This window comes from Cariama cristata, unplaced genomic scaffold, assembly GCF_000690535.1.
Source record: "Cariama cristata isolate BGI_N322 unplaced genomic scaffold, ASM69053v1 scaffold10201, whole genome shotgun sequence".
Classification (NCBI taxonomy): Eukaryota; Metazoa; Chordata; class Aves; order Cariamiformes; family Cariamidae; genus Cariama; species Cariama cristata.
Genome location: NW_009599839.1, coordinates 13,651 through 24,608, shown reverse-complemented (window position 1 = coordinate 24,608; position 10,958 = coordinate 13,651). Strand labels below are relative to the sequence as shown.

Genomic DNA, 10,958 nt, shown 5'->3' with positions numbered 1-10,958 from the left:
GGCAGCCTTTGCGGGGCGTGCTGCGCCAGCCTACGCCGTTCGGTAACCTTGAACACCTTGCTCCGTCGCAGGGAAACCACGCGTGGTGGCCCTCAGCAGAATCTAACTTACAGTTACCAATGCAAACCTGAACATTTCACATCTAGAAACCTTGTGCAAACGTATTATCAGCGCACCTCGCTCCATTCAGTCGTAGCAGTTCTGTTTGGGAAATATTATTCTGCTTCACCGACGTTTTCGTGCTGAGAAATTATAAACAAGATAGTGAAGTTCACAGTATAGGTTCATTAATGTGTTTCTGTTGGAGAATAGAACAAGGAGTCAAAGTTGGGGAAAAGTCAATGTGGGTGTTGAACTATTTTATTGCAATAAGGAACCGCCTGGCTCTCCTAGGGATTCAGATTTTTCTGCACTTATATTTAAAAATATAGGCGTATATATTTTAAAATGTAAGTGTAGAATTATATTATTATTTTACCTAAAGTGTAATTTTGCTGGATTTCTACTGAGATGACAACAGTTTTGGCAGGGAATTAAGTGACAACTTTAAACAGGCTGGCTGTCCAAGGCAGAAAAAGCAGTATATAATTTTAGCAGCAGTATCTTGTTGAGATCATTGCTCTTGCAGCCAGCAGAAAAAAATATATATATATGTGGTGTAGCTGGGCATGTCTAAGAGGGAACATTTCTTTTGTGGAAATTTCAGACAAGAAAGGAAAAATGCACCAAAGAGACTATAAGGTGCCTGGGGGCCGGGGGGCGGGGGGGAGGACAGGACGTTCAGAGCAGTGTTACAATTCTTTACCCCAACCCCTGTTTCTCCTTCACCAGTTCAGAAGTCAAAATTTTCCTTATTAGATACAGACTGCAGCAAAAGTGCTTTGGTTACAAAAGCCAGTGAATTTACGCATCTATGTACTGACATTATACAGACTGTTCCCTCTTCAGTTGACTGCTGCGAATGCTAAATCAAACCTTAGTTCAATTATTTCGTCCACCAGGCTCCACAAGAGTGTCTGGTTTTATTAATAAATTAGCCTTATAGAGTGATAAATGAATTATCAGAATTTTTCCTGTCTCTAGAAGAGAAAGTGATCCTGATAACTCTCTGACACCTAATGAAAAATATTCAGTTCCTAATAGCAACTGAAGGTGATCTTTAAAATTTAAATGAATATTTTTTTATCAGCAGTCATGGTGACATTGCCTGGTGATCGGTGACAAAAAAAATAATTTGTTGCTTAATAAACTACTTTCTAAAGGAATATATTACAAGTGCTCTGCACCTGAAGTTTCTGGAATTGCTAGCCTGGCAGTCAAGGGTTATCATGATGCAAATACAAAAAGCTCTGTTGAAAACAGAAGTGTTATTTTAGTTAACACTGGTTTTAAAGGAGAGAAAAGCGTATATCCATAAAAGGAATTATATTGTGAAATCATTGTGGTTTTGCTTATGTGTACTTGTATCCAAAATCCAGAATTGCCAAAAATCTGCTACGAAAGGAGAACAAAAGAGAGCTGCATTTTTGCTGTTAGAAATGTGCTGCTGTTAGACAGGTAAAGGAGTCTTGTGCCTTACCTGACCAAAATTTGAGAGTAAGAAAAGCGGTGCCAGGCCTGCCTGCGTCTGTCTGTAGCGAACCTGCCAGCTAATATTCTACTTTTAGTGCCGAGAGGAAGACAGAACTGTCTCAGTCTAATTTCTCTGTGATTGCCCAGGTGAACAATATCAGCCAGGGAAAATTTGAATTCATGCTTGGGGGCATGGATAAGCACCAGCTGGGCTCAGGGAGAATTTCCCCTGGGGCTCACGGCATCAGCAGGTAGATCAGTTCTGCTTGACACATCTGTCATAAACTCTTTCTTTGCTAGATGGACAGTTCATCTGTTTTGGAAGGGAGATTGTGATGCCGATTTCAGGGGGTTGAGTGGCGCTTGCAGCTGCGGTCAGATGTTACGGTGGTTTTGGGTCCCTTCCAGCCAACCTATTCTTTTTTGGGGGGAAAAAAACCAAACCCAAACCCAACAGAGTGCTCAAGTAGGGCTCAGGGGCTGGATGTAGCAGCTGAAAACAGGGCAGTCTTTGTGGGTAGTAGTGCAAGGGGTTGGAGAGATGCAAAAGAGAGCTCCAAGGAACAAGAAAATGGATCAGAGCTCCCTAAAGGATTCTCTGAAATGCCAAGGTGAGCAGGCTGCCCTCGTACACGGAGGAGGCTCGCAGGGCTGCAGTACTCTTTATGGGAAAGGCAAACAACTTGTACTCTTCCGCGTCCTATCTTCATGAGTCTCCAAAAGGTTTCTAAATGGAAGTGACCTGAACAGGTATCGTACATTATACAGACTCTACGGAGAGCGTCATTATGTTCATTTTTGTCAAATATCCCTAGAAGCGTGAAGGCCCTGCGGACCCCCCCCTTCCCTCTCCCCTGTGTTAATGAATGGCCTTTGTAGGTAGTGTTTGATCCTGACATGCTATTTCTGGCAGCATCTTGAGTGGAGGACTGAAAAACCCTGGGTTTTGAAGCAGTTGTGTGTCTCCAGAGATTCGCAGGCTGGGCAATTCCCCTCTGTACAGAGTGGTCTGATTTGGATTAATTCCCTGGTCCTTTAAAGAACAATTTGTGTTGACATTAGCAAGAGACCGTGAGTAGGAAAGGCAGAAGGGCACTCTCTGTCACACCCCCACCTTCCTTTTGCACTGGCAGTGGGACTTGAGCATCCCTCAGCCTAGCCCTTGTAGAGTAACCAGTGCTGAACAGCAGAACTCAGCTCAGCCCCGTTTCATTGCCAGCCCCAGACGAATAGGTCAATGCAATGATATCCCGCTTGGTTTTGCTAACGAGTGAAGCAAATCAACTTGAAACCATAGGGTCAGCCAGTTGATCAGCAGGAGCCTTGTCTGAGCCCGCTGCAAGAGACGCCAGCACAGCGTAGCGGTGTTCCCTTGGGTCAGGGCTTCTGAACGTGGCAAGCAACAGGAGAGAGGAGTTCGATGCTACTTTTGCCAAGGAATTGAGAGAGAGTCAGAGACAGATCGCATGTAGCATGCTTCCTTGGGTGCTCGGGGAGCACAAGCAGTGGTTTTAACATGGTAGATTTTGGTGTCTCTTCCCATTTTATGCCAGTGCGGATTAGCAATGGCTCCCAGGGAAGTGGAGCTCAGTGTGGTCTGCAGAGTGTGTCTGCATGCGAGTAACTGAGGAGTAATCCCCCCTCTGTACCCATGCCCAGGAGGTACAGGCTGGTCAGCCAGATGGAGATTTCTTTTGACAGGCTGCTGGAGGGAAATACAAGCAATGGCATGTCTCATTCTGCATCCCTCGCGGGGCTGGACACACGGCTTGTCATTTGTCCAGAATCCAGCAGGACAGTCTGTCCTCAGCCCTTAGTCACTTTTCAACGAAGCATCCAATGCAGAAAACCTTTGTGCTGAATTTCCATTTTTATCTCAAGGATAATTTTTTTGTTGTTGTTGGTTTTTCTCCCCTCCACCATTTTTTGTGATCTCTGTGCTCTTCTGCCCAAACTTTATTGTTGTCCTCCTCCTTCTGTTGTCTACACATTGCTCCTCTTCCTACACAGCACAGGAATATCCCAGCCTACTCCTAGTTCTTTCTAAGCCAGAACAGCATTAGCATTAGCATTGTGCTGGTGACAGGCAGCTAACATTCAATGAAGCGATGCTAAGCAGCAGTGAGAGCATGTACATATGCTGTACGGACCATTGTGGCCTTGTCTCTTCAGCCCTGGACCCAACATGCTCCATAGAGCTGATCCATTCATCTACAGCCATAAGGACTCTACCTTTATTCCCCAGGTGAAGTGCTGATTGCACCGATGGTGTGAAATGCGTGTAATAAATAAATGATTGTTGATCGCTTTCTTACTCTGACAGTGGCTAATGCTTGGTTATTAAGCTGTCTACCCGAATGATTTAAACCACTAATCTCGGCTCTTCCTCATGTTGCTGAAGCTTGCCGTAGTTAAGACCTGTGCTGTGTTTTGTGCTAGCCAGTTCAGTCCCTTCCTCCTTGCTGGAAAGGATCCACTATCCATGGCCTGAAGAACATTCGACATGGGATGTCAGGACCATCTGAGTCCCTATCTTCACATAGTCACTGATCTGCCTGGCAAGTCCCCATCTAGAAAACACAAATTCTTGTCATTGTCCATCTAATTCCCAGGTCACCTGCAGGTTATAGCTGTACGGTGCACCCCAAGATCTTGGGATGGGGTCATGTACAAGTACTTGCACAATCTTTCCTGACAATCCTCTTGTATGTTCCCTTGGTCTATTTGAACAGAGAGCATTGAACGTTTACACTACAAAAGTAAAAAGCAAACGTCTTCTGCTCCTCTTTCAGGCTCTTGAGACTCAGTAGAAGAGCTCCACTTCTTTACCTTCATCCTCTCTGCTCCGTCAGTACTGATTCGCTCCTTTGGGTTCAAGCAAGACTCACTGCTCTTGAGTCAAATTCCTGAATAAGTGTCCAACAGTTGTCTTGAAGGGCCATGCATCTATACCAGTACATTTCTTTTCTTCAAGGCCATGCCTTTAGGCTACACATTTTATGGATATCTTGTGCTGCTACAACTGAAGACTTCTTATCCTGCTTTTCATTTCCGTGCTTTTTCTGTAAAGCACCCCTTTGGAATTGCACTTCTCAGGTGCTCCAACACCTTCCAGGATATTTCAGGAGGCTGAATCAGTAGGTGATGCTTTCCTGCTTGTACCAGACTGCCATCCAATGCTGGTTGCCCCAGCAAAAAAAGCTGTCCGGTTAGGTGGGATGAGCTTTGACATGCTGATCCTTCATGAGCAATGCTTCCTTGGTAGCTGTCATGTACAGGAGGAGATTAAAGTCAACATCCAGGGCAAATTCCAGCTCCGGTGGTGGCAGTCCCCATACCTAATTGCCCTCTTGCCCTTTCAATCAGAGTTGTCATTGTTCCATGATAAACTTGTGGGCAGTGATTTACTACTGCGCAGTCAGCTGGGCTCACATCTCTAAACTCTGGCTGCCAGGCGCAGCTGTAAATGCTGGCAGGCAGTCAAAGGCGAAAGATGAAATTTGGGGAGAGCCAGGCAGCCTGGAGTCAAGGATGGCCTCTCCTGCATCCAGGGCCTCCTCTGCAAGGTCCTCCCAGGTCCAGTCTCATCACTTCCAGCTCCTCAAAGGCTGCAAGGAGGGCACGACAGGAATATACAAGGAAGTGGAGAACAGCCAGACGCTATTATTTGTCTGTCCGCTGTCTAAACTTACTTCCAAGATAAAAAGGAGCTGACTGACGTTGAGAGCAGGAGGCAGAGCATATGGAAACCTCCTGGTCCCAGAAGGGACCTGCTACGGCTGCTCTCCGGTGCAGGGCTGAACCAAACGCCTTTCTCACCTCATCAATCATGACATCCCCTTCTTTTAGCAGATATTACATTTTGCAGATACTATATTTGCCACGCAAAGCTGCTATTTCTGCAAGTGATCCTCTGTCAGTGCTAGGGCTGTTGTAAAGGAAAGCGGAGGAAAAAAAGACCAAGGTAGAGAAAGGGGAGCAAGACTTCTGCAGGGACACACAGCAGAGACTGTATAGTCATAGCAGCGTTCTTGGGTGCTGGAATATTTAACGTCAAACGTCCTAGGAACTGATGATATACAAAATGACATACATCTCGGGGAACTGCTGCTTTCTCCCTTTTGTACTTTCTTCTTTCTGAAACCTGTCAGCCTGCTGTCGTGTCCTCTCCTTTTCCTCCTGCAAAGACTCCCTGCAGTATTCTCAAGTCCTCCCCTTGCTCCCACATGGGCTCTGTGAATTTTATAGGCATTAAGGGGGACACAAGTTTTGAAAAATTTTTCTGCCTCCTAGATTTCAGGAAGGGATGCCCTAAAATGTGTCTCTCATTCACCACATTTATCTACCCATGGAAAGGCTCAAAGCAGCCGCGGGCAGCATGATCCTGACAGGTACCCTGCTCCTGGAGATGCCTTTGGCACTGTCAGCTCTGCAGGCATCTCCAGGGCGAATGTCACATTATTGCTGCAGGCTTGAACCCACAATTTGCACTGTTAATTGCTCTGCAGTGATCACGGACGAGAGCCCTCGTTTTGTCCACGGTAACGGTCCAAAATCCCGATCTTCTCCTAAAAGTGCATTAATTAAGAAGTGGCAGGACGGACGAGTTGGTATGATACAGCTATTTCTCACCCTCCTAGGGCTGACGGGAGAAGCAAGCGTAGCCGAGACGGGACGTACCCGTTGTAGTTGCCGATTGCTGTGCTCTTTGCAAGGCAGACTGCTGATGGAGCAGTTAGCAGTGCAGAGCCCGTGAAGGAGCTTTGAGAAACCTAGAGCGGAGACATTTAGCCTCTGTCTGTATTAGTCCTGTCTGGCCTAATGGCATTTCTGCCTCTCCCTTTGAGAATCTGGGCAGTCAGACATCTCCGCTGACTTACGCGCAGCCAGAAATAGGATTGTTAGTTGCTATTCAAGACCTGGAGCCATTTCTTAGGGCTTTAGGCTCAGGACTTAGAACTGAAAAATATCTCCGTGTCCTAAGTTATTACCAGAAACAAGAGAAGCAGGAATAAGATTAGGATGCACAAGGAAGAAAAAGGGCAGTGTTACATTGCTGCTTCTCCTCGTGTACCTGGTGCAGGCAAGAAAACAAGGACAAAGCTGTAAGGGAGTTTGTGGTGGATCCTGTGACATGGCCAGCCCCTGTCCCTGATGGGCTTGGGCTTGCTGTGGACATGTGAAATGACCCACGCCAACCATCAGGCATCTCCCCGTGGGCTCCGTCCCAGCTCCCACACCCCCTGCCACAGGAGGAAGGAGGGAAGGCAGCACTGCCGAGATCTCCCACAGCACAAAGGGGCAAGTGGAACCCCCAACCCACAGCATTGCAGGAGTTCAGGTCCTACAAACCCTCACCAGTCTTTGTCCATCCCTGCCAGGCACATGTGCACTTGCTCTTCTCATCCTTTCTGGGAGTCTGACCTTGCCCAGTGCATTCCTGATTCCATCGATATTTTTAGACGCTTGCTTGGAAGTAGCCAGTGCTTATTCAGGAGGTTTCCAGTCATGAACTACAAATACTCAGATCCTATAGAAAAAGACCAGGAAAAGTTAGAAACATGTTACTGGAAAAAAAAAAATAAATTAGGAGCCAAATTTATCCCAAGGCTAAACGAAGAAGAAAGGGCATGTGTGAAACCTCCAGCTACTTCAGCTCTGCTGGTGCCATTCAGGGAAAGGAAATAAAACACAATAGCTGTGTCCATAAATATGCCCAGGCAGGGGTTTAAGAGGACACAGATTGCCTAATAAATCTTTCCATATTTCTAAGCTGCCCCGGCTGACTCAAATTACATTACTGAAATGTCACAATTGCTAAGCATTAACAAGTGATAAGAACACTTTTACCACCGACTAGACAAGCAGTAATTACGCCGCGTCCTTTCCCTTTCCCCTTTATTGTAGCTGTAACAGTTAGACTCTCCGAGATCCTTCCTCTGTTTAAATAAGAACTAAAAATATGTCACAAGGCAATAAAGCAAAGTGACAGAAAACATAGGAGACAAGTCTACAGACACTAAGGTTTATTAAAGGTTTTTCTTAATGACAGACAGGACATTCCAAAGTGTTGCATTAACAAGCGCAAGAGGCTGTGGCAAAGAGACTGTATCGTTGAAGCTCGATGTTTTCAAGAGGAATTTTCAAAGGTTAGGTGCCCCAATCCTGAAGAAAACCTTTTGCCACATTTGCTGGCAAAACACTTTTTCAGAGCAACGGCAAATGTTGTTTGGCTTTGTGGCATCTTACGAGAGTCCAGCCGATGCGATGGTGTAAGTTATGGACACATCCTGGGATAGCAGACCTTGGGAGAAAAATCAAATGCTCTTTGGTAGGCAGGGGTGGATGGAAGGCTGTCTGTTAAAGAGACTGCTCCCTACCCTCTTACTCCTCCTGTTGTAACTCCCCGCGTCTCTCTTGCAGATGGGCTGGCCGCTTTCCGTGCTTTCCTGAAGACAGAGTTCAGTGAGGAAAACCTGGAGTTCTGGCTTGCCTGCGAGGACTTCAAGAAAACCCGCTCGGCAGCCAAGCTGGCCTCCAAGGCTCAGCGGATCTTCGAGGAGTTCATCGATGTGCAGGCTCCTCGAGAGGTGGGTATGCCAGCACCCCGGGCAGACAGAGCATCCCTGCGGCACAGGGAGCAGGTCCATCTCCGCCCGTTGGGACCTGCGGGGTGATGGGGGGTCGGGGACCCCTCCCTCCCCTCCCGGAGGTGATGGTGAGGAGTGGATAAGGAGGATGGGAATGCCATCCTGCCTGCTCCAGCTGCCTCTGCTCATGGTGACTCAGTCCCTGGTGAGGGCAACTACTTTGACGGTACTAAATTAGTCATAGCCAGTGAGTTCATTGGCAAACACAACCTACATTTCCTAACCTCTATGAGCTTCCGAGGAGTACATCACCTTGCTCTTCTCATTTACTATCAATTCCTGAGCAGGCTATTTAGCTCATTTCTTGCAGGACATTTTGTATAGAAGCATCCCACGAATGACTAACTTGTTGACTCTCCAGGGAGGAGTGTTTATCTGCTGACTAACTCCTAACTCAATTAGACCTCCTAAAAGATGCGAGCAATAACTCAGAGCTGAACAAAAAGTGCAGTCACAACCTGGAGCCTGGAATTAAGTCCTCTTTCACGTGCTGACAGGTTGATGCGACTGTCAGATCCTGTGTTGTGATGTTGGGTTGTGTTATTGTATTTCTAACACAACCAGGAGGGTGCTTACCGCACCTGCTCTCCCATGGAGGTCCTCCTGCTAGATGGCATGGGTGCTTGTCACGATACAGGTGCCTGCGAGGGGATCCCCCTCAAAGGGCTCTCTTTACTCCATCTCTGAACTAGGAAGGCTATTGCGAGGCCACTGAGAAGCACCCAGATTTATACCAAGGGGTGCGGGCAGCTTGGGACGTGCTTCAATCCCCATCACCCTCAGTGAGCATCTTCCTGCTGTTATTCGTGAAGCTGGATGAGATTTTCAGGACTGCAGGGCTGAATCTGGATTAGAACTGTGAGCGCAGATTGGATGCGGTCTTTCCTAAAATTTGGTCCTGTTGTCGTAATTTTGGTACGCCAGAATGTGAAATGACCCTTAAGTGACACAGAGAGCTAATCTATATTGCTGTCATCTGAGTTAAGGCAGACAGCCTTACTTTCTAGACTCCTGTAAGTTTGGACACTGGGTTAGTAACAACAAATAACATCTTTTCAGCCAGGTTTTAAACAATAACCCTAACAAACGCTGACTTTTAAAGAAAACAGGAAAACTCACGTTGTTCTTTTTGCAAACAAACGGCAGTCATAACATAAGGGTGGTTTATTTTTTCAAGTTCCTTCTCCAGATATTGTAACACAAAGCTGTTGTGGGAAAAATCAAACAATTTATTTTATAGCAACAGAGTTTAAAAACATTTAATAAGAATGTACTAACAGTTTAAACCCAGCTAAAAGTTCATTCACCCTTATATTGAGCATGTAGTGAAGAGTAAAGAGGCTAGGGAAACCTTGGTCGACAGGAGAGCAGTTAAGCTGAGTCAGCATTTTTAGAAGATGTGCTACGTAAACCCTGCTTAAGAGCCTGAATAAAAGCAGTTTGATTTCCGAACTGCTCAGATCACTATAAATCTAGTTCAACTTTTCCAAATTTGGGGCAGGATTCGTAACGCTGGATCACTAAACCCTGCAGAGTTTGGGGGGCTGTTTATGGATGGACGAGGGTAGGATCTTGGGTCTGCTGCTTGCTTTTACAGCCACGGCTGAAACGAAATGTGCCATATGAAGCAGGCCAACTGGTCACTCAGTACCAAACTCTCTTCTGATACTTTTCCCAGGTGAACATAGACTTCCAGACACGGGAACTGACAAGAAGAAATATGCAGGAGCCCTCCCTCTCTTGCTTTGACCAAGCCCAGGGGAAGGTGCACAGCCTGATGGAGAAAGACTCTTACCCCAGGTTCCTGAGATCCAAAATTTACACAGACCTGCTGTCTCAAACCCAGAGGAGGCTCAGCTAGAGCAGAGATGGGGCTCTCGGAAACCATGTGCTTCCCACAACGGCCAAAACCCATGTCTAAATGTGAACCTTTCTTGGTGTTAAAAGCTGTGGGGATGAGAAAAGAGGGAGAAGGGGAAGAGGAGGCTTCCAGAGTGTGATCCAGACGTGGTATTAGGACTCTGAGTTTCTGTGCTTCTTTTTTTGGTTAGCGGTAGCATCTTGCAGTTGTTGGCTCTCTCCAGCACAAACCCATAATCCTCTCTAGTCACAGGGTCATCTGTTGGGAAGGCAGGTTTCCTTTAAAATGACTACGTTGGTTTGTGTGTAAATAACGCCACTGCACCTTTCCATCCTTCCAGCCACCTCCCTGGCTCTTGCCTCTCCCCTGTGTTCGGAAGGGCCCTAAGGGCAGTTCTGAGACTTGTGAAGCCAAGTCCAGTCCAAAACATCATCTCCCACGCTGGCTGCTGGGGTCTGGATCCAGAGACCATGAGGAGGGAGAGAGAAGGCAAAAAGGCACACGGTTCATGCCGCTTCCCAGAGCAGAAACCGTCAGCGAGCTCAGCTCACCTTTCCATTTTGGTTGCCCACCTTATCACACCAGCTGCTACCCTGTCACAGCCCCTTATCTTCCAGGGATGGAGACTTATTTTCTGTGTGACTATCAAGGAGCTGAATTTTTCTCATGAGGAAGGTAATCCCAAAAGTTCTCGCTAAACCTAGTCAGGCAAGTCTTCTAGTGCGAGTGATTGTTTTTCATTAATATTATTTATTTGTACTGTAGTTCAGCCTTAGGACCCCAGTCGTCGTTCAGGCTTCGTTGTGCTAGGCACCGTACCAAAACCTAGCACAAAGAGGCTCCCCGGCACCCCAGAACGTAACAAGGTTCTTGGG

The 10,958-nt window shown here is 46.7% G+C and overlaps 1 protein-coding gene across 1 annotated transcript in view; it reads left to right on the top strand.

Annotated features, from left to right (window-relative positions):
* The window catches only part of RGS8 (regulator of G-protein signaling 8), a 13,648-nt gene extending 3,431 nt beyond the window's left edge, over nucleotides 1-10,217 (top strand). The window contains exons 4-5 of the mRNA XM_009709821.1: nucleotides 7,996-8,162; nucleotides 9,901-10,217. Of these exons, the coding sequence (XP_009708123.1) occupies nucleotides 7,996-8,162; nucleotides 9,901-10,083 (350 nt within the window). The 3' untranslated portion in view covers nucleotides 10,084-10,217. The remainder of the gene's footprint in view (nucleotides 1-7,995; nucleotides 8,163-9,900) is intronic.
* The last annotated feature ends 741 nt before the right edge of the window (nucleotides 10,218-10,958 follow it).